The sequence below is a fragment of the Lactuca virosa genome, chromosome 3, assembly GCF_052849685.1.
Source record: "Lactuca virosa cultivar CGN04683 chromosome 3, Lactuca_virosa_CGN04683_v6, whole genome shotgun sequence".
Taxonomy (NCBI): domain Eukaryota; kingdom Viridiplantae; phylum Streptophyta; class Magnoliopsida; order Asterales; family Asteraceae; genus Lactuca; species Lactuca virosa.
This window is the reverse complement of record NC_136428.1, coordinates 67,116,511-67,140,685: the sequence shown is the minus strand read 5'-3', so window position 1 is coordinate 67,140,685 and position 24,175 is coordinate 67,116,511. Positions and strand designations below refer to the sequence as shown.

General features: G+C 41.8%; 1 protein-coding gene across 1 annotated transcript; it reads right to left on the bottom strand.

Annotated features, from left to right (window-relative positions):
• Positions 1-18,571: 18,571 nt before the first annotated feature.
• On the bottom strand, positions 18,572-23,677 carry CPL3 (C-terminal domain phosphatase-like 3). Its single transcript, XM_079084801.1, has 11 exons — positions 22,700-23,677; positions 22,450-22,582; positions 22,274-22,329; positions 22,115-22,175; positions 20,451-22,025; positions 20,197-20,343; positions 19,856-20,112; positions 19,660-19,771; positions 19,328-19,585; positions 19,195-19,241; positions 18,572-19,113 (listed from the first exon to the last, which is right to left on the bottom strand). Exons 1-11 carry the CDS (start codon positions 23,311-23,313, stop codon positions 19,050-19,052), a joined length of 3,324 nt encoding a protein of 1,107 aa, XP_078940927.1. The 5' UTR covers positions 23,314-23,677; the 3' UTR covers positions 18,572-19,049.
• Between the last annotated feature and the right edge of the window lie 498 nt (positions 23,678-24,175).

Here is a 24,175-nt window from a genome sequence, read left to right as displayed (position 1 = left end):
TGCAGCGTTGACTGTCACTGTTTGTTGCTTCTTTGTCGACTCCGAGCCTTGTCGCCCTTTTCTCTTGTTGTTCTTTCCTTTCTTGTTGTCACTCTCCTTCTTGCCTTCACTTTCCGCTGGCTTCTCGCCCTTCTTGTTGTTGTGGTCGTATAGTTTCTTGGCCAACCTCTTGGCATTGTCGAAGGTTTCAGGATTTGCAGCGATTACATTTCCTTGAATTGGGGAGGTCAATCCCCAGATGATACGTTCGATTTTCTTTCCTTCTGACGTAATCATGCCAGGGCACAACAATGACAGCTCGCTAAACCTTGATATGTATGCATCTATATCAGAGTTTCGGACGGTGAGATTCCACAGCTCTTGCTCCATTATCTGAATTTCGCCACGAGGGCAGTACTCAGCCATCAGCATTTCTTTCATCTCCGTCCATGGCATAGCGTTGGCTACGGGGAGAGTCATGGCCTCTATATGTCCATTCCACCAGGTGAGAGCCTGGTCAACAAATGTGCATGCGGCAAACTTCACTTTCACCTCCTCGGGGCATTCACATATTTCAAATACTGATTCCACCTTTTCCACCCATCTCTTTAGGGTTATCATTCCACCCGTGCCATTAAAGGTTCGTGGCTTGGCGTTGGTGAAGTCCTTGTAGGAACATGTCTTTGTAGGTCCGCGATTTGTTCCGTTGTTCGAACTCCCAGCCCCTTGTCCATTGACTCCGCCATTATTCCCTTGCTGGATTTGCGCCATGGCTGCAGTAACTGTAGCAGATATAGCTGCTTGGAATGCAGCTGAGTTGACTTCGGGTGGGGTTGGTCCAGGGTTTCCACGAGTTGGTCGTTGAGGCATCTTTTTGTCATGGAACGGAAAGATGTTGAGTGCCTATGATTTTTGTGAGATTGTGGTCCTACCAACTAGGTGGTTTGCATGAACTTAAGTGGTTTCACAAATTAGCATACAATCATGTATATATAACACATATCAGATCACAACATCATAATAGAACACATAAAACTTTTCATTAATATTATCCGCATTTTTGATACATGAAAATTTTGCTCAGAAGAGCATACTTAAGTGGTGCAAGTTCGGCAGCGTAACGACTCTATGAGTAGTGTAATCACTTAAACATAGAGTCGATGGTACATAGCATAGATCATCTAAGCATAATACTAAAGATAGATATGACTAATCCTAACACTCCGAGATGCGCTTGCCGGTGGTAGATAAGGTCATATACCGAAGTGTTGTGCCAACAACTGGGCCTTGCCGCTCCGGTGAAGCACCGCCAACGCAGCTCCATCTTTTTCTCTCTGATCTTTAGTGAAACAACACCATATTTGCATCAGGTATGTTGATATTTGTTTACTTTTTTTCTGTTAAGTTGTGAATTTAATGTTCTAATCTCTCATTTGTTGTTTACTTTTGTTAAACATAGTTTTTTTTCTACTATTAAGTTGTTAATCCATGTTTATTATGTTTTTTTATAATGTTTGCATCAAGTTTTTATTCACTTTATGTTTTATTGTTGTTAAGTAGTGAACTGAATTTAAAATGTGTGTTATTATGTTAGTGTTTTCTCAAATAATCTGAATTTTGATTTTTTTAAGCTTTGAACTGTGATGTTTTAATGTTTGAACTATTGTTTAGTTCTATTTAAGTTAGTTACTATGAATGCGTAAATTAATATGTATTTTTGTTATAAATACAATGAGTGAGAGTCCTAAACTGATTATTAAACTGTGAATGAGAGTTCTGAAAAGCTCAATTAAACTGTGAATTTATGTGGTGCACACAATGTATCTGATGAATTTTGTATACTAAACTGTGAATTGTGTATTTATTATATTAACGTATAAATATAAGTTTTAATTTGAAAATATTGTTGTAAATATAAAAAAATTTGTCTTAAATTGTGAATTTTGTATACTAAGCTGTGAATTTTGTATACTAAACTGTGAATTGTGTATTACGTTGTAAATTTTATTCACGACTTAATATATTAAATTCACAATTTAATAAATATAAATGTCTTCATATATTAACGTCTAAATATAAGTTTTAATTTGAAAATATGACTGTAAATATAAAAAAAAATGTTTTCAATTTTAAATTTATTATATTAAGCTGTGAATTTTGTATATTAAACTGTGAATTGTTTGTATTAAAAGTTTAAATTGATATTATTGTTGTGAATTTATATTTTTTGTATTAAACTGTAAATTTATTGTAATAAACTGTGATTACGTATTAAGCTATGATTTTTGTATTTTAAACTTGGAATTAACCGCATTAAGCTGTGAATATTTATTTAAATTGTGAAATTGACTATATTAAACTGTGAATTTTTTTTATTAAACTGTTTTTTTTGTGTTTAAAAATGTGAATTGACTGCATTAAACTGTGGATTTTCTATTTAAACTGTGATACGACTGCACTTTGCTGTGAATTTTTTATAATTTGTGTTAAAATATGAATGACTTATGTATAAATTTTTGTGTTAATTTTCTTATGAATATATTTATTTTTTTGTTGTATAAATTTGTAAGAACCCACTAGTTTTTATAATTGTTTTGCATTAAATTCAAAACGAATGAATTAATAAGTTTTATTAGACTGTGAATGTAGTATTTAAGTTGTTAATGCGTGACTTTATTTACAGATCTGATTTGGAAGAAATGACGGCTACTATGTTGATACAGGTGGTTCGTCGCGGCATGTGGTGGTAGAGTTTGAGTTTTTGAATTATTTGAATTAGTGAATTATTGTAAAACAGTTTGTATTAAGTTGTGAATTTTTTGCATTAAACTGAAATAGACTGTGTTGTAAATGGACTGCGTAAATCTGTATTTTATATAAGTTTTGTGTTAAAATATGAAAGCATATACGGATGAAAATATTAGACTGTAAAAATTATAAGTTTGCTCTTTTCATACCAAAAACACAAAAAATTAGGATTTTAACATGTATAATAAGAGTATTGTGTAAAAATTTACTAATTAATTGGGGTTCTTAATCTTTTATGGTTCTAATTTGAACCACTCCCTATATATATATATATATATATATATATATATATATATATATATATATATATATATATATATATATATATATATTGATGCGACCTGGGCTCCAACCACTTGGGCTACTAGTTCTGATGGCCGGAAGGAAACCTGAGAGGTCACAAGGAAAGGAAAACCGTCATCCGCTCTCCGGGAGGAGGACCCGGAAAAACGCTCTGACGGTCAAGTCAGTAGAGTGAATAAGTATAGAGGCTAGGGGATCGGGAAGGATAGCTTACTTATCAAGGCAAGGTGAACGTCCTTTTATACTGAGGATCCTCCTCGATCCGCATGAGAGACAAGGACCTGCGATCCCGACAAGATCCGTCGTCCTTATTGGTGGATCGTGTTCCTCATAGTGTCATAGCTAACGATTGGTTCATGCGATAATGCTTTGGATGTGCCTCTTGTCTCCTGGAGTCGTTGTCTTTGGACTGTAGCGAAGGACAATATTTGGCGAGGGCAAGGCTCTTGCGTGGTCGCCCTGCTGGAGTCCCTGGCGGCCGGGATTGCCGAGTCGGGCTTGGTCAGGCCTCACTGGGAATTTCTTGCTGGGGACTCTCTTACTTCTGGCCCGCTCTAAGGGGCATGTCATCAAGTCCCCCAGTCCAGTAGTCATAGCGTATGCTAGCTAGCTATGATGTTCTGGACTTAACTGCTGGTACACGTGTTATGTTTTTGTTTGGACGTCGATTCATTTTCGGCGATGTGACCGCTCGTCGTGCGTAGCGGTTACGTCAGCCGTGTCAGGGATTTTCGTAAATCCCGCTCTTTTCCCCCTTATAGTTTGTAAGCAGATTTTTCTTAGTTCTTATCTTCTTTCTTCGTTCCCTTCTTTTTTTTCTTTTCTCCTTGCATCTTCTTTATGGCTTCTTCCATGAGTTTGATCCCGAGTTCCTCTTAATTCGCCACTCTTCAATAGGCATATGGCCTTAGTCCATCTGATGGAGTGGAGTTCCCGGTTGTTGGAGCTTCGATCCTTTCGTCGCCGCCTGGGAAGGTGGGTGTCTATTAAAAAACCTTTGACTCCGGTCTTCGTCTTTCCCTGACCGATTTCCAAGAGGAAATACTCTGACGCAGTGGATGCAGTATTAAGATGTTGACCCCTGGTGCCGTCCACAAGATAGTAGCTTTCGAAATGATATGTCGGGCTAACGGCATCATTCCTGACTACTTCGTCTTCAAGTTCTTCTTCTGATTTTCCACCACTAACGACAAGTACACATTTTCTGCCCGCCGGGGTGGTCATAATCTTTTCCTTGACAGCAAACCGCCAAAGAATTGGCAGGACAAGTGGTTGTGGGTCAACCAGGAACTGCTCGGCCGGGAATACCATCGGGCGAATACTCTGTCGGATGTCACTCCCAAACAGTTCCCTCATAACCAAGCGACTACTGACTTCTTGCGCACTCTCCAGGTGGACATTGACACAATGTCTGAGGCGTTACTTGTTGGGGTTGGGATGAGTCCTAGGTGGCGTGCCCGGAGGGAGATGTCTGTCTTCTACACTGTCTCTAATGGTGAGTTGTCTTTGCTTCTTCTCCTTTTCCCCTCCCCCCTCCCTCCTTTTTTTGGGTGGGGAATGCTTTGTACTTGCTCTTTCTGCTTTCTTGTTTCATCGTCATCATTTTTCCTTTAAATTTGGTCTTTGTTTTACAGGTACGGAATGGTCTGTTTCCATGGACTTTGTTCTGCGAAAGCGGTATCAGGGGAAACTGGAGCATCAGGTGGTGCCTTTGTACGAGACTCTGCCTCCGCCTCGTCGCTTGAGTGTCTCTGTTGTGGTGCCTCCACAGCCCGTGGGGAGCTCTACTGCGTCAGGGAGCCAGCCGGTTTCCAATGTTGCCTTGACTCATGTCGTGATACCTCGCCCGTCCAGCGAGCCGCCCACCGATGGTGTGGTGGATAGTATGGATGGGATCATTGTCAGCGTCCGTCGAGCAGCAGAGAAAGGAAAGCTGCTCAGGCGATGAGTGGGCCAGCGCCCAAGGGCAGTTCTGTTCAGATTAGTCGGCGTGTGGTGCAACGCCATGGGCTTATGCGTTTACTATCTATTGCGTCGCCACACTCCGGAGATGTGTTAGTGATACCCGATGATGACGTTCAACGGTCTGAGGGTATCGATGGGGCGCCTCAATAACCCATTGTTCCCGATCCAATTGCTTTAAGTCCTGGTGTTAGTTCTCGGTCTTCAGGGGATAGCGCTGAGCGGTTACTTCACAAGCCTGCTGCTGCAAAGATCCCGCATGGTGTTATTGTCTTTGTCCCGGGGTGAAATCTTCACCCTGATTCCCGCCTGTCCGTCCGTTCTGCCGCCTTGGAGTTTACTCATCATGCCCTTCCTCCTACTACTGTCGAGGATATGGACTCTATGAACAACGCCGCCCTTGCTCATAACCTTGCTTATGCTGCTGCGCAGGCCATGACTTACTTAGCTGTCGGGTCTCGTCGTGTTCAGCGCCTCAGCGACTTGGAGCATGCATACTCTGCCTTGGTGGCTAGTGAATCGAGTCTGAAAGGCGAAGTGACGGACCTTGGTGCTACCATTCAGCGATTGGAACAGCAGAATAAGTCCTTGGTGTTAGAGAAACTGGTGTTGGAGGATGTTCGAAGTGCTTTGGAGGCTCAAGTTGAAACTCTAACTCAAGCGAATGAGGGTTTAATGATACAGAATGAGATCCTGGAGCGTGATCTTGTCGACCGTGAGCGTGAGTTAGAGGTGTTGAAGGCCGATTGCAGTTGGCTACTCCAGGTTGGACTCGTGCGAGTGATGGATAAGCTCCTAGAGCACCCTGAGTTTACCGGGGGTATCAGTCGCATTCGCCACGCGGCATTTGTGGCGGGTGAAGAATCAGTTCGGGCTAGTTTAAAAGTGCAAGTTGACGCCGGAACTTATGATCCTTCTGCCAGTGACTCTCGTTCGAGTCACTCCTCGGCCCTAGACGATGCTCTCCTGGCTTTTGCGACTATGGACTTTGTCGGTTTACTCGGATTGGGCCAGCTGGATGTAGATGGGGTGAAAGCATTGTGTGTGTTTGATGAAGGTGGGGATGTGGGAACAGGTTTTGTTGAAGGAAACGATGTTGGGGTGGTTGGAGGTGGTGTTGGTAGGCTTGGAGCTGATGAGGTTGGAACTAGTGCAGATGGTGATGGCGTCTGAAATTGTTTGGAGCTGCCCTTCGGGGTGTGAAAAAAAAATATTAATGAAGCTTGGTTTTATTTTGTTTTGTTTTTGAACAATTTGCGGCGTCTAAGGCCTTTCATCCTGTTGTGTTGGATTACTCTGGTTGTTTTTGTTTTTTGAACAATTTGTGGCCTCTAAGGCTCTTATGTCGACAGCATTATGAAACAATGGTGACTTTGTTTGTTTACTTTGTGTTCCTTGTTTGAAATTCCAGGCGTGTCAAACCTCCTTTGCAGGTTTTGTTCTTTATTATGACTCTACTTTGTCATTATGTTGTGTGTGCATGTGGATTCACTAAGTATCCTCTGTGTTATATTTTTTCATACATACTCATTGTGCACAATATATCAAGACTAGTGCATTTTCTTTTATTTATGTAATTCTGATACATGCCAGTTTTCTGCACTACAATTCCCTATGGAACTGCTCTAAGCATCCGCCTGTTGGTCCGGGTGATCAGTCCGGCCAAGGGATATCTCTCTATTTTTCCTTCTACATAGGGGCTTGTGGTCTTTTCTCAAAAGTGGAACTTCCTCAAGTTCCTCGCGTTCCATGTTCTTGGTATCTGTCTTCCTTCAAGTGTTTCCAGAAAATATGACCCGTTGCGGTGTGCTTCCGCCACCTTGTATGGTCTTTCCCATGTCTGGATCAATTTTCCACGGGGATGTGCGTGGCTGGCTTCGTTCTTCCGTAGAACGTAATCCCCAACCCGGAAGGCTTTATCCTTGACTCGCTGGTTGTAGTATCTTTCTGCTATTTTTTTGTAGGCGGCTTGGCGCATGCTCGAGCGTTCCCGCTGTTCTTCCAGGAGGTCTAAGCTTTCCCTTAGGTTCTCATCGTTTGCTTGCTTTTGGCAGTATTCTGTCTGTATCGAACTTATCATTATTTCTGCTGGCAACATTGCCTCAGCTCCATAGGCCAAACTAAATGGTGTTTCCTTTGTACTGGTCCGTGGTGTGGTTCGATATGACCAAAGGACTTCCGGTAGCTCATTTACCCAATTACCTTTTGCTTTGCCCAACCGCTTCTTAATTCTGTGCACTAGCATCCTGTTAGACACCTCTGTTTGTCCGTTGGCTTGGGGGTGCGCTACGGACGTGAACCTTTGCCATATCCCTCTTTCAACACACCAATTTATGAAAGGGTTCTCGGCGAACTGTATCCCTTTGTCACTGACCAAAACTTTGGGTGTCCCAAACCTTGTTATAATGTTCTTCCACATGAACTTAATCATTTGTTTTCCCGTGATGCATGCCAGTGGTTCAGCTTCTATCCATTTCGTTAAATAGTCGACTGCCACAACTAGGAACTTTACTTTCCCCGACGCCTCTGGGAAAGGACCAACGATGTCGATTCCCCATTGATAGAAAGGCCACGGACTGACTATGCTTGTCATCTTGGTTGGGGGTACGCCTTGTGTCGGTGAGAAGGTTTGGCATTCCATGCACGTCCGAGTTAACGCGGCAGCATCCTGATATATGTCCGGCCAATAGAGTCCCATGCGAAGTACTTTGCTTGTGAGTGGTCGGGCTCCTTTGTGTGCTCCGGCTGATCCTGTGTGGGCTTCTTTTAGGGCCTTTTTCCCTAACTCGCCTTCTATGCATTTGAGCCATGGGGCCGTGTGGCCTTTTCTATACAGTGTTCCTCCCAAGATCGCGTACTGAGGGGCTCGTATCCTCGTTTTTCGTGCTTCTTCGTGATCGTCAGGAAGTATGATGTGTTGCAAGTAGTCTATGATGGGCATTGTAACGCCCGTAGATCCGGGCAAGTCAATTTAGAGATAATAGGGGGTCGAAAACGACTTTTTGACAAAAGATTATTTAGAATAAATAATCTTAAACAAGTTGTAGAATATGTCTCAAGGGTTCTGTACATATAAAGAATGCATAAATCCGAGTTATAACGAAGAAGTTATGACCCGTCGAAGTTTCGCGACGGAACCGGCACGACACCGGGAAGCGTAAATAGCAAATTTGTGATAGAGGACTTTTTGATCTTAGTAATCTAAACGAAAGTCGTAGAATATGTTAAACCAAGAACATCTATAAAAAGAACACCCAAATCTGACTTCGTATGAGGAAGTTATGATTTTTCTAAGATTCGGCTGAGCAGTGCACGGCCCGAAACTCGAATTTTAGTTCGAGTGGTTTTTGGCTTACGCGACCTAAATGAGAGTTGAAGATATCATTAATAGGAACTCAACGGTAAAAATACAGACGAAAACGGAGTCCGTGTGAAGGAGTTACGAATTCTTCGCGGTCATTTAACAGTCTAATCTCCTCCTACTGTTAAATTTAAGATCGGTCGAGAATTAGCCAACGGAGTCTAAATGAAAGTTTTAGATCTTTTTTTTTCCTACACGTGGATATAAAGAATGTCGAGAATAGAGCTCTTATGTTAAATATATGGACGAAACTTGGTCCCTACTCTTCGAGCGCGATAAATTCGATACAGTTTTGTAATCTGAGATAGAATGAGAATTAGCTGACGACGTCTAAATGAAAGTTGTAGTACTCGTAAATACCAACGCGTGGATATAAAGATCGTCAAAAATGGAGTTCGTATGAACGAGTTACAAATTATAATAGCATATTTACGTATTAAAATAAAGTATAAATCATATATACGTACACACACACACACACATATATATATATATATATATATATATATATATATATCATTAGAAAGGTATCGACGATGCGATTATTATAAGACTAGTGTTGAGTACTTTCGACATTAGTTTAGTACAAATATCATTAAATCTATTTAAAATAGTATTATGAAGGGGTGTTTAGTCGTTTATATAACTATAAGGTCATTAAGTAATTATGGAGGGTAGTTTTTGTAAATTCAATTACAATAAATAAGAGGTTTGGGCTCTCATATTTCTTGCACCATTCTCTTGATTCAAGAGTCGTTATCTTCTTATCCCCCGAGCATTTCGGTCCCTCGTGATTCGACTTCTCTTTCTGTAGTTTTAGTATAGTAAGGTGAGCGCTGAAGCGCTGCACGAATCTTTCTTAGAAAGATTCAGCGACGAAGTTCTGCCCCTGCAGAGCCCGACTCCTAGCTAAAACCCCCTTGTAAGTAAGTTATGCTTACCTATTTTAATATAGCTTATATTAAAAATTAGTATTGTTATTATGAACTTATAATAAATATTTGAGCTATTATTATGACTTATATAAGTGTCGTTATAATATCTTTTTAACTACTCGCGGTACAGGGAATCTGGTTTAAAGGGCCGCATAGGGTTGTTGGATTTCAGAAGTGCTATATGCCAAAATGGTCCTGCTATCCGGTGTTTTATGTCTGGCCCCTGTCTGTACATAGTGGTTGGAAAGTATTGTTTAAACGCTTATATAATAATAATAATAATAAGACTAATAATTAGTCACGGTAAATATTAGACTAAAATCTAGTGGTAATAATACTAGGTTTCGTCGAAGGAAATTATTTTAAAGTAAACGAAGCGCTGTCCGAGTACCGAGTCACCACCTTATCAAGTGAGTGCATAGTTACTTTCATCTTACACATAGATATGAAGTATTTTATATAAACTACGTGCTATGTGTGCATATTATCTGAGTACTTGTTGTCTATGCTGGATGAACGATTTTATACATGTTTTAAATGATTTAAGCTGTATATATATATATATATATATATATATATATATATATATATCTACGATAATATGTTGGGTAAAACATGGGTAGATATGGAATATGAGTTGGATGATGAGTTGGATGATGAGTTGAGAGGTGTTATAGACCACGAGGTGAGTGTGAGAGGTGGACGATGTGAGAAGCCTTTCCCAAATGATGGCCCCGTCATCTAGCAGAGTATGGATGACAACCACGGACTATTCTAGACAGTCCAATGGAGCACTAGCAGGCTCGCAACCTGTAGGTGTTGTGAACGATGTGTTCACCCGGTGTACTCGAAACCCTGGCGATCATGTAGACTTGGTGCCTAAACCTTGGCGATCATGCAGACTTGGTGCCAAAACCCAGGCGACTATGCGGACTTAGTGCCTGTTGTATAAACCCTGGCGACTATGCAGACTTAGTGCCAAAACCCTAGCGACTATGCGGACTTAGTGCCTGTTGTATAAACCCTGGCGACTATGCAGACTTAGTGCCTAAACCCTGGCGACTATGCGGACCTAGTGCCTGTTGTATAAATCCTGGCGACTATGCAGACTTAGTTCCTAAATCCCGGTGACGATGGACTTCGTGCCAATTCCTTAGGATGATCCTTAGGGATGAATGAACGAGGAATAGTTGATTCTTAGGGTAGATCCTTAAGAGTAAAGAAGATAATGGGGATGGGTAATTGGGTTGATTGTTTGATGTTTAAACATAATAATTATATTATTGTGGGTTGAAAACCCTATGTACTCACCAGGTTTCCCAACCTGACCCACTCCAGCTTATTTCTATCACAAGTGTCGATATGAAGTTACATTACACTGAGAGATTAAAGAGGTGTAGATCACTAGTGATAATGAATGTAAGTTCTGTTTATGCTTATGTTTCTGTATTGACAATGACATCCCAAATGTTTTAAAATAAATAAAAATACATTTCTTCGGAAATGCTTTGATAACGTATCTATCATGTTTTACTGGGAACAAATTCCGCAACATTTTTATCAAAAGAAGTACTCTAATTTTTATAAAGCATAAACAAAATCGGTCTTTTCTGGCCGTGAAAATGGGGATGTCACAGGCATCATCCAGTTAGGTTGTGTCGTAGACAGAGAATCGACTTGGCATTCGTCAATACTCCTTTCTTTTAGTACTTCCACTAATATCTCCTTAGAGATATGTCCAAAACATGTTGATGTGAGCTTGCTAAGGGCATCTGCGCATCTATTATTTCCCCTCGAGATTTGCTTTATGGCGAAGCTCTTCAGCGAACTCGTGATGCGCTGGACTGCCTTGACGTACCTTTCCATCCGTTTATCCTTTGTTTCAAATTCTCCCGTGACGTGGTTGGCTGCTAGGCGTGAGTCGGTCAAGGCTACGACTCTCTCCGCTCCCATTTTTATTGTCGATCTGAGGCCGGCTAACAAGGCTTCGTATTCGGCTTCGTTGTTGGAGGTGTAGAAGTCAAAGCGTAAAGCGTATGTGATTTCTTCGCCCGTGGGGCTGGTCAAGATTAATCCCGCACCCGAGCTTTCCTTGCTGGAGGCTCCGTCCGGGTAGAGGGTCCATTGTTGGTCGATCTTTTCTTCTTAGTGTCTCTGCTTGGTTGTGTCGGGCATTTCTTGTTGGAGTTCCCCCGGGATTTCCAACTGGAAATCTGCCAGGGCTTACCCTTTGATGCTTATCATGGGATGGTAGCTAATGTCGTGCTCCCCTAACTCAATGGCCTTCGCGAGGCGCCCGTATGTCTCTGGCTTCAGGAGTACTTGCTTGATTGGGCCACTGGTTAATACCTCTATCTGGTGGGCCTGGAAATACCGGCGGAGTCGCCGTGCCGTGTAGATTAAAGCGAGCACCAACTTTTTGATGATTGGGTAATTAACTTCTGGTCCCTGCAAGGCCCGACTCACAAAGTAGATCGGGAGTTGCCGCCCTTGTCTTTCGACCACTAGTACTGACGAAATGGCCTCCTTTGATGCGGACAGGTAGACTTGCAGCGTCTCGCCTGGTACTGGGCTGGCTAGAGTGGGAAGCGTGTGCAGTGCCTTTTTTATCTCCTGCAGGGCGTACGCGGCCTCCGGTGTCCATCGAAAACTGTTCTTTTCTATGCATCCTTTAAGCGTGTGGAAGAGGGGCATGGATTTCTCGGCTGACTTAGAGATGAACCGATTGAGCGCTGTTAGTTTTCCGTTTAGCCCTTGGGCGTCCCTTAGCGTGCTCGGCGAGGGTGTCTCTTCGAGCTCGTTGATTTTGGCTGGGCTCGGTTGGATTCCCTCCATTGTCACGTAATACCCTAGGAATTGTCCCTCTTCTACCCCAAAGGTGCATTTTGTTGGGTTCAGCTTCATCTTTGCTTTCTCCAAGGTTTGCAATGTCTCCTCCACATCGCGTAGCAACTTCCGCTCGTCTGGGCTCTTGATGACCATGTCGTCGACATAGACTTCGATATTTCTGCCAATTTGATTGGCGAACAGAGAGTCGACTAGTCACTGGTAGGTTGCCCCGGCGTTCTTCAATCCGAATGGCATTTTTGTGTAGCAGAAGGCGCCATGATCCGTATAAAAGGCTGTTTTCTCTTCATCATTTTTGCTCATCAGGATTTGGTGATATCCCTTGTACGTGTCCAAGAAGCACTTCCACTGGAAACCTTGTAGGGATTCCACGTTCTGGTCTATCTCCGGTAGTGGGTAGAAATCCTTGGGACATGCTTTATTAAGATCCGAATAATCGATACACATGTGCCAACTACCGTCGTGCTTCTTTACCATTACTGGGTTAGCGATCCATGTAGGGAAAATTGCTTCCCTGAGGATCCCTGCACTGGTCAACTTGGCCACTTCTGCGTTAATTGCCTTGTTTCGATCTCCTCCTTGGACTCGCTTCTTCTGCTTTACTTCTTTGGCCCCTGGTTTTATCATTAGCTTGTGTTCTATGATCCCCCGATCAACCCCCACCATGTTTGTGGGTGTCTAGGCAAACATGTTTTTATATTTCTGTAGCAGTCGAACCAGTGCTTGCATTGTTGTCGTGGGAAGAGTTGTTCCCACATTCACTTGTTGGTCTGGATACTCCCTGTTAATTACTTCCCCCCCACTCGACGGGTCTGGCTTCGGTCTCTTGGCTTCGGCTGAGATGTCTTTTGGTTGCATGATTTCATAGCATTTGAGCTCCCGTGGGGATGTGGCGAGGACTGTCCCTGGACCCCGGCTCGTGCTGAACTTTATTATTCCATTGATTGTTGACGAGATTGCTCCGAACTTTAGTAAGGTTGTTCATCCTGATATGACGTTGTGTTCGGATGGGTGTCGTATGACCACCAAGTCTACAAGAGCGGTTCGTTGTTTGGTCTTGTCTTGACTGGTTAACGTGAACGGTAAATGGATCGTACCTAGGGGCCACAGGCTATGTCCTGTGAATCCTGTGAGCTATCATGTGGCTGACCTTAGTCCTTCCTTCCATGCGTCTGGCAGCAAACGGAAGCAATGCTCGTAGATGATATCTACGGAGCTTCCCGTGTCGACGTACACAGGCTATGTCCTGTGAATCCTGTGAGCTATCATGTGGCTGACCTTAGTCCTTCCTTCCATGCGTCTGGCAGCAAACGGAAGCAATGCTCGTAGATGATATCTACGGAGCTTCCCGTGTCGACGTACACTCGGTGGATCGTGATGTCTCGAATGGACCCCTGGTTGACTAGGGGGTTGTCCCCTTTCCAACCGGCTGGACTTGGGTCGGTCACGGAGAACATTAACCCCTGCATGGTTTCCGTAATGTTGCGTACGTTGGTTGTATACTCTGTTCTCCCCCTTTTATGGTGGATCGCGAGGATCTCCTGTTTGTAATCTGTTTTCCCAGTGTCGTCCTTGGAATTCTCTGCGTCGAATTTGGCCCGCAGACTTTTAGCGATTTCTATTACATTTCCCTTCAGTTGCGTCTCCTCCATTTCCCTCTTGAGGACTGAGCAGTTGACCGTATCGTGTATCCTACTCTTGTGGTATTCGCAGTACTGCGTCTTAGTGCCTTTTTCTGCTGGTTTTTCAGCAACGGTGTATACTTCTGCCCGTCTTCCCCGCCTCTCGTCTTTGAAGAAAGGTCTGAAATGTCCTTGCGATCGTCTATCCCGTCCCGAGAACCTACCTCCTCCCCGGGAGTCGTGGTGGGGATTAGACTGGTGATGTCGCCTCCCAATTGAGGAAGACATGGCGTTGAGGTATGCTTGCTTCGACGCTTCGCCCTCTTCTTGGCGTAAGAATCGTTCCACTCGCTCCTTCAGTTCTGCCCTTATCTGGGGTTGCTTGCCCATGAGCTTCTGAGACAGCGAACTTGGAAGTAATCCCAGGTGAAAGCTCCCGCGATCAACCCCTCATCGTGCCCTGAGACGTCTAATGTTGCCTTGGTGAACCTGGCGAAATAGTCCTTGACTGTCTCCCCCTCCCTTTGCTTACATCCAATGATGGAATGACAATCACCTTTGTACTTCCGGAGTTGCATGAAGTTGGTTAGAAAGAGATATTTCAGTTGGCTAAAGTTGCTGATGTTGTCTGGACGTAGTGTCTTGAACCATGTTCTTGCGTTGCCGTCAAGGGTGGTAGGAAAATATGTGCACCAGAACCGTTCGTCTAGCTTGAGGGATGTCACGGTCCACTTATATGTGTCGATGTGGCTGTCCGGATCTGTGGTGTCGTCGTACTTTTTGAGGTGTGGTAGTTTGGGGGTGTTGGGGATTTCGTACTCCAACAGTTCTTTGACAAACGGCGACGTGACGCTTCGTGAAAGGCAATCTTGGTTTGGTGTCCGCTGAACAAAGTGGTACCTCGGTTGTTGCATTGCCAAGAAGGGCTGCACTAGCATGTTGTTGTAGGCTGTAAGGTCTGGCGTTGCTGGGCTGTAGAAATTTGACGGTTGAAACGGGATAGGGAGATTGGATGAGCCATGGGTATTTGCTAATAAGGTGTGAATGGTGGTGCTAACATTGTACCCGTCACCAATGGTGGGTGGTTTTGTGGTTGTGGTATGACACTTGGGCCAGTTGTGGTGTTGCTTGTCGGTGTTACTTGTGTGTGTGTGTGTGTGTGTGCAAGTTGTTTACTTGTAGCGTTATGGGGGTAGTTTGTTGTGAGTCATTGGTGGTTTGAGCGAATGGTGGTAGAGGGTTGTAGCCGTTGTTGTTAAATCTGATGGTGTTAGGGAAGAACGGTGGCATACGGTGTATAGCGTAAGGATTAGGTATCCCGCTATTTGGGAATGGTGAAGGAGTTGCATAGGCTGGTATGGGCAATGGTGTTTGGTTCTGAGCTTCAACCGGCGGCGTGGTTGCTATGAGAAGAGGCGGCGGGCCGCCGGATGGTGGTGTTGCTACAAGAGAAAGTGGTGGGCCACCTGATGATGGCGCTGCTATAGAAAAAGGTGGCGGGCCACCGGATGATGGCGCTGCCATAGAAAAAGGTGGCGGGCCACCGGATGATGGCGCTGCTGGAGTGTTGTCTGCTTCCAACAACGCCATCGGATGTATTGGGTTGTGTGGTGGTTCCGATGACTCGCCCGTTGTGACATCCCCATTTTCACGGCCAGAAAAGACCAATTTTGTTTATGCTTTATAAAAATCAGAGTACCCTTTTTATAAAAATGTTGCGGAATTTGTTCCCAGAAAATACATGATAAATACTTTATCAAAGCATTTCAGAAGAAATGTATTTTTTCATTTAAAACATTTGGGATGTCGTCGTCAATACAGAAACATAAGCATAAACAGAACTTACATTCATTTACACTAGTGATCTACATCTCTTTTAAATCTCTCAGTGTAAAATACCTTCATATCGACACCTGTGATACAAATAAGCTTGAGTGGGTCAGGTTGGGAAACCTGGTGCGTACATAGGGTTTTCAACCCACAATAATAAAGTTATTATGTTTTATCATCAAACAATTAACTCAATTACTCATCCCCATTATCTTCTTCATTTCTTAAGGATCTACCCTAAGAATTATCTACCACTCATTCCTAACGATAGACAACAAGTATTCAGATAATATGCACACATAGCACGTAATTTTATATAAAATACTTCATATCTATGTGTAAGATGAAAATAATATGCACTCACCTTAGCGTGAGTTGATAGAATCTAACTAAAAACGGTCAGCGGTTCGTGATCGACGGGCTCGGGACACGGAACGGCTTCACCAAACGAGAGAGAGGTAAGAAGATTTGGTGTAAGAATGGCTGAGGTCGAACTTGCTATTTATAGGCTGATTTTTGGCCTCTCACGTCGTGAGAATTCATTGCTCATGTCGTGAGCCATGCCTAATCACCTCGTAGCTTCGCCACCTGCGTTCTAGGCTTGCATAGTGTCCGTTTGACTCCTCACGCCGTGAGAATTGATTCTCACGTCGTGAGCCCGTTCCGTAGACTTGTCATCTGCATTCTAGCCTTGAAAAGTGGCGTTTTGACTCCTCACGTCGTGAGATTTCTGACACGTGTCATGCTCTCAGACAGCTTTAACTTCTGAAGGCCATAACTTTTGCATACGAGCTCCGTTTTTGACGTTCTTTATATCCACACGAAGGTGAAGACGTACTCTACAACTTTCATTTAGAATCCTAAGGCTAAAAAGTATTCTATCATAAACTCACTTTTTATGATTCCCGGTGTCGTGCCGGTTTTGTCGTGAAACATCGACAGGTCATAACTTCTTCGTTATAACTCGGATTTCAGCGTTCTTTATATATACGGAAACCTTGTGACATATACTACAACTTAGTTAAGATTATTTATTCTAAATAATCTTCTATCAAAAATTCATTTTTTTTACGCTTATTGTCTCAAAATTGACTAGCCCGAATCTGCGGGCGTTACACCCGTCGTGTTGTTTGTCATGTGGCTAGGTTAAAGAGAAAAAGGAAGGGTTTGCGTATCTGTTGTCACACAAACGGATGGCGCCAAATGATGCGACCTGGGCTCCAACCACTTTGGCTACTAGTTCTGATGGTCGGAAGGAAACCTGAGAGGTCACAAGGAAAGGAAAACCGTCAGCTGCTCTCCGGGAGGTCCCGGAAAAAACGCTCCGACGGTCAAGTCAGTAGAGTGAATAAGTATAGAGGCTAAGGAATCGGGAAGGATAGCTACTTATCAAGGCAAGGTGAACGTCCTTTTATACTGAGGATCCTCCTCGATTCGCATGAGAGACAAGGACCTGCGATCCCGACAAGATCTGCCGTCCTTATTGGTGTATTGTGTTCCTCGTAGTGTCAGAGCTAACGATTGGCTCAGGTGATAATGCTTTGGATGTGCCTCTTGTCGCCTGGAGCCGTTGTCTTTGGACTGTAGCGAAGGACAATATTTGGCGAGAGCAAGGCTCTTGCGCGGTCGCCCTGTTGGAGTCCCTGGCGGCCGGGATTGCTGAGTCGGGCTTGGTCAGGCCTCACTGGGAATTCCTTGTCGGGACTCTCTTACTTCTGGCCCGCTCTGAGGGGTGTGTCATCATATATATATATATATATATATATATATATATATATATATATATATATATATATATATGTGTGTGTGTGTGTGTGTGTGTGTTTAGGCTTAAAAATGTCTGAAGATGTTTTAAGACTCTAGTCCATATCTACGCCAAAAAGATGATACACAAACCTTTTTAGGTCTACACTCTTCAAAAAAACAATCTACAAAGGTTAATATATACGCATATTTAGCATAGCACAGACAGAAAAAAACTAAGATTTGCAGACTAAAAAAGCGCACCCTAGTCTACATGTCAGCTTCAATTAAGTGCCTCATTGATGCATTTTCTATCACGTATCTTGGACCCTTTAATTCTTTGTTGGTTTTTTGGTTACTCACTCACCTATTGGTATCATATTTGTATTTATTCTCTTTCTCAATAGATAAATAAATAAAAACACTTCTGGGAAATGACTTTGAATTACACATTTTACATATAGACATTGTTCGTTTGTTCTTATGGAGTTGTGATCGAAATGGGTTGCTTTATGTGGAAGATTAAGAGAGCATGATCTCCTTTCTGGCATTAGAACATTTAGTGATAGTCAGTCTTGGTGAGTTAACTTCGTCAACTAAGAAGTTACTAAAACACCTTGAGAAGAAGGTTAGTTGACACTGTTTCATATCAACATAAATACCATGCCTAACTACAGTCTAGCATCGGCATGATTATTAGAACTTGAAATGTTACATCAACATTCACTTCTAAACCACCGTACAATGAAGACATTGTTTCTTATAATCCAATCAACATAGATCGTGATGGTTATTGTAAGCATGTAGTTTCCTTGGTAATTTTTGCAGTTCTCAATTTCTTCTGGTGGTGGTGAGATCGTTGAGAGTTAAGGTTACAATGTGTGTGAAGTGAGATGGCATGGTTATTAGAACTTGGTAATGTTATATGCTATCTTCTAAGGTTTTGAACACATTCTTGATTACATGTTGGAAGCAATGGTATTCTATTTTGGAAAACAGAATGGCGGAGATAGATCAAGTGGCTCAAAAGCTAATTTTCATTTGTTTACTCCCTCACTTGAATGAATGCTCGTTGCCTTTTGACTTTTACAGAGAGTCATGATAAAAGTCGTGTATGTTTGTTCCCCCATGGGGAATGGGAGAATAATTTGGAGTGCAAGACTATAATCAACTAAAAATGATTCTTGAAAACAAGAATAAATTCGTTATTCTTTGATCTATGGCTTGGTTTGTCAAGTTCCGTATTGTATTTAGTATTTAGCGAAAACGATTTCCACAAATATTATTCTTTGAACCAATGACGATGAAACTCTTTATTTTTGCACCTGGTTTTAGTGGGTTTTAAATTATATTCTCCAATTGACCAAATCCCAAACACTTTGGAGTTGGGTTGGGGGATTGGAGCTCCTCCTGTCGTTAACTTTTCACCCTCCACCCAATATCTCTTCTCCCAGAATAGTCTTTCTTGCGCTCCACCTTTACAAAATCAGCCAATCTTTTTTTATGTTGATGAGATGGGGTTAGGTGGTTGATGGTGGATGTGGTTGGTTTCTTTGCCTAATATTAAGTGTGATTGTTTTCACCTTTTTAACTTTTAAGGCTAAGACCCAATCCCAATCCCAAAGGCAAAAATCAAGTAAAATGTTGGTTGGGAGATTTTCAAGGTTTGACAGCAAAATCATGCTCACTGGCTCTCCGGTAAAGCAATGCAGATGCTTCCACCCTGTTTTGTTACAAGTTATATGTTAATTTCATTTCAACAAGCTTTTTTTTCTTTTCTTTTTAAGAAACAAACAAAACATACCAGCCAGGATGCACAACAGGTCTTCCTGTAGCAAGCGCCCAATTCACCTGATTATATCAATCAAAAACCACACAGATCAACACCCCAAGATACATTATACAAAAAACAATGTAGTAGGTAAGTAGGTAGGTACCTTATCAGTCCCAAGAGAATTGGCAACAACATGGGTGACCTGTTCATCTATTTGATTGGTGCAGACAGCACCAAACTGTTCGGCTGTCTGCCACAACGGATGCAAGTGAGGACTGGCTTCACCCACAGGGAACACCCTGCTGAACACAATACGACACCCACCTAATATCTTCCTCTGTTCCGATGCTAATATATTCCGTACATCAGCATCATCTAAACATTCTTGCATGAAAAAATTCTCATGTATTTTCTCAATAACCTGAATTTCAATCAACAATTAGTAACATACGAGTATGAATATCACACCACACCAAATAGATCAAAGGTGTTTACCGCCAATGAAGATGCCAAAGTCCCTTCATCTGGTCTCTCATCATGATCAATCTCAAGAAGGGAAGGCCCCGGAAGCCCAAACTGTCGCCTACTACATGGAAAATATATGTATCTGCAATGCAAACAAGAAACACACAGATTTTGAATTCAAGGGTCTCATCTGTATTGTATTGTATTGTATTGTATGGTAGTATACCTTTCTACAACTATTAAGTTAAGCTTGTTATGAGGCCATACTCTTATGGAATCATCTATGATTACAACAGCTGATTCCATACCCAAAACCCCTTCCAAATCCTTGCTCTTCGGATCTCCATCACTATCACCATCATCACCCCTTGAGATAACTCTCCCATTGAACAAAACTCCTTTCGGATCAAGCACTTTCGCCATTTCTGTAGCATATAATTTGTTTCCCATTGTGTAAAGATGAAGCTCATAAAGCTTACTCGCCTGAAGTTCACCAAACCAATGGATTAAAAAAATATTTGACTTCTTAATCTTTTTTTTGTTAAACAAAATGTTTTTTTTAATTACCTTCTCTAAGAACTTCCATATACCAGGCCTTAGTTTTGTCCACATACACATGTGAGGAAATCTAAACAGATGCCTATGTGACTTCTCACGGTCCTGCTCTTCTTTCTTTTTCAACATCTCATCATGCATCGGTTCAATTTCTGCAAACTGCAAACCATTGAAATAAAATTTAAATTTAAATTCCAGATACACACAAGTGTTTTTCTTTTTTTTTTTGTAAAATAAAGAAAAAGAAAATGAGAATAACAAACTACCTTAGCTGAATTGAGAAGAGTGTGATCAAGATCCAACACGAGACAAAGCTTTCGATCAGCAAACATCTTTTTCTGTTCTTCCATTCTCTTTGACCTTTCCCTCTGAATAGCAGCCCGTTGCTGGTCATCAAACCTTCCAAAAAACTGCTCAACATCTCCCCAACCGTTCAGAGGCTGAGACGGGCCCGGCCCAGCTTCTTCAGATGTGGGCCCAGTCCCATTCTGAAGACGGCCCGGTTGTAAAGGTGGCCCTTTCATATTTACAAAACTTGAATGGACTTGCCCCGGTTGTGATGAAGGTATCTGAACAGTCGCACTCACTGTTGTAGACACAAGATCAGCAATATTTTTCAAATTCTTTGTGAACTGACGGGTTATATCTGGTTGGGTTGATGATAAAGATGAAGATGAAGATGAAGATGATAGCTGTTTTGGATCTAGTTGCTTCGAGTTGCCTGGCTTTTGTAATGATTTACTGTGCAAAGCACGGCGTGGATCACGAGGCTTCATTCGTACTTTTCCCAAATCATCCTGCACCAATGGTTGAGCGCCAGCTGTAGTGGTAGTAGTAGTAGTAGTAGTTGGCATGGAGGCAACAGAAGAACAACTTTGGTTTGACAATTGTGTCGCATAATTTGCAGGATCAACTTGCTTCTGTTGTTCCATATTAATTATGTTCATCCATGATGCAGGATTCACTGCAATATCTTTGAGAATGGATTGCAAGGATGCTGAAGTGGGATTGACACCTGTCACAGGAATATGCAAACTTCCAATCCCGCTACTTGTACTAGGTAAACCAGATGTTACTATAGAATCTGCAACTCCATTTTTTAACCTTTTCGGTGCAGGGCCATCAAGTGGTTCAATTGCAGGTTGTTTACTGGAATCCAAAGAGCTTTCAGGATTGGATACTCGGAGTCTTGGGTCCCTTGTTTTATTTGGACCCCTAATTACAGAACTTGATGTGGAGTAAACAGGAGCAGCATTCCTAGGATTTGCAAGTAATTGGACATTAGGTCTGTGTTCCACAGTGGGTTCTATTGCAGAGTTTGTAGTCTGAACTGTTGAGAAACTAGAAACCTCGCCACCAGTGTCACCACCACCTGCATCACCACTGTCTTCAGAAGGGGTTGGACTTGGAAGATCATTTGAAAAAAATGAACTTTTTCCAAATTTCTGTTGATAAGTAGAAACAGCTTTGAGGGCGTCTGTTTCATAACGAGGTACAGGCCTAGGTGCAGGCCACTCTGGTCTTATTTCTGCATCCCCAACAAAGAGTGCTTTGCCTAAAGGTAAAGAATGTGTAGTTTCACGTGTTGGTGATGGAAGACTATCCACATCATGATCTTTATGAAGGTCAAGAAGTGGTAGGAGTACTCTGTTCTTGGAAGTAGATGTTTGTGGTTTCAAAATTTCAGATTGTTTGAGTTTTTGATCTGAAGATACATCGGGAATGGCATCTAAGACAGAATCCTCAGTCAGAAAAACCACTTCCTGGTTATCTCCTTCATTATTGCCTTTGGTATTTGAAGATTCATTATTTGAGTTGCATGACAGAAGCATCATCTCTATCTGTCAAAACAAAACAAAAGCGAAATCAATATTCTATCACTACAAGATACTCAAAGTCATACATGATCTTCTTTAAAGTTCAAATCAACCTCTTTCAATTGTTCTGGGGAGAAAATAACAAACATGTTGCTTTTCACATTAGTTAGCACCCTGTAAAAGAGATACGTCAGCGATGGTATAGAAAACATGTCATGTAGCAATGAGGGATCAGAACACTTAGATTCTGAATGGAAAGAAATGATAGAGACCTTGATAGTAAGTGTCTACTCTGTTCCTTCTGAGTTTGGCTCATGGAGCAAAAAACCTGCAATCAACTACTTCTTAGCCTCTTGTGTATGTGTTTGAAGAATAAACTGAGAGTATCAAGTATTTTGAAACAAACTCCAGTTTCCAACTAATTGAACAGTTATTGATGATATCTTACTGAATTAACAAGTTGAATAGAAGAAAAAGCAAGTCGACCCAAATCATCTCTGTTGGACATGGAATTATCCAAAAGCAGTTTTGAGAAGCTGTCCAGGAAGTCTTCGAGTCTGGAACAGACTCCACTGAATGATCTACAAGCAAATCATCATCATTAATCAATCAACTGAACTTCAATCAATCTTTCAAGAAATTTTAGTACTCAAATTAGTTATTTAGTTTAGTTAATTATCAAGTACTCGTAGACTTACTTCTTTGCATCATTGATAGTTATACTCTCCAACCCAATACGAATTATATTAATCCACTTCTCAACATTATCTCCTTCTCCTCCTCCTTCTTTACCAGCATTGACAACCTCCATATCCAAATCAATTTCACCCTCCTCCAGTTCCCCTTCCTCCTTCTCACTATCACCATCGTCGCTAATATCAACTACAATCTTATCATTGTTTTCCATCACTTCCTTCTTCACCTCAATATTATTATTATCATCATCATTCAACAAAGGCTGCTTCAAGTTATCAGTGGTAGTACTAGTATTCATGGTTGTTAGATAATCGTCAAGAGGTTTATTCTGAACAGCCTGTGCCCAGGCGAAATTATACAACCCAGGTGCGTAATTTCTAGAAATCTGATACTTATTCTGATACTTTAACAGATCCTGCATCGTCCAAACTTTCTGATGCTGCTGTTGTTGCTTGGAATCATCATCGACTGCATTCTTAGAAGCAGCAATCTCCGTCCCAATCGCCGGGGACTTAACAGCAAAATCATCCGCACTGATCTCTTCAATAGAAGCAGAATCCGATATTTCACCTTCCTCTACATCTACATCCAGAGATACCAATAAATCTTTCCCCATTGATTTTTGTCCTTTTAATACCAATAGATTCGATTTGGCTATCAATCAGCTTACGTGACTATAAACCTTCCAAAGATTATAAAATACGTTTATAGAATAAAGATTCAAGAATGGAAGGTCTAATCTTCTCGGATCTTCACAACGAAAGAAAAGGGAAAACGTAACGAATTTGTGGGCTAGGGTTTGCAATTATTTCTAGCCCTAAATGTGTTGCGATTTTGAAATTATATACCAAAATCTGAGATTTAAATGCGAAAATCAAAACGTTGATCTGATGCCTTTAAATCAATATGAGAACCAAAATCAAGATCAAACGACGGGCAGGAGAAAGTGTGAATCGAGAAAACAGATGAGCAGAGAGCAACGAAGGAGGCGAAAGAAGAAAAATAAATAGGAAAAGAAAAGCGGGGGGTGGGGTACAGTCCTATCAGATCTAAGCTGGATGGATCTTAGCCGTACACGTCAGCGATTCGTACTGGGGGTTGAATCTAGGAGGGTTTGTATGCGGTATCCTGGAACATCGTGTCTTGGTGAAAATTCCAAGAACAAACCCTCATGTTTAAACTATTTACGTTACAAGCCCTCAAAAACTAGAGGTGGCAATGGGTCGACCTGGGTTGGGTTCGGGTTCAACCCATTTAATAATTGGATTGGAAATTTCAACACAACCCAACCTTTTAGATAAATGGGTTGTCATCGGTTGACATGTTTATGGAGTTCCCGATCCAACCTATTAAATAAATGGGTTAAACTTGGGTTAACCCATTTAAAATCAATTAAATAAATTATATCATTAAATATTATATCACTTAAATTAAAAAACGTAAATAAAACTTCATAATTATGACTGAAGCACAATCTT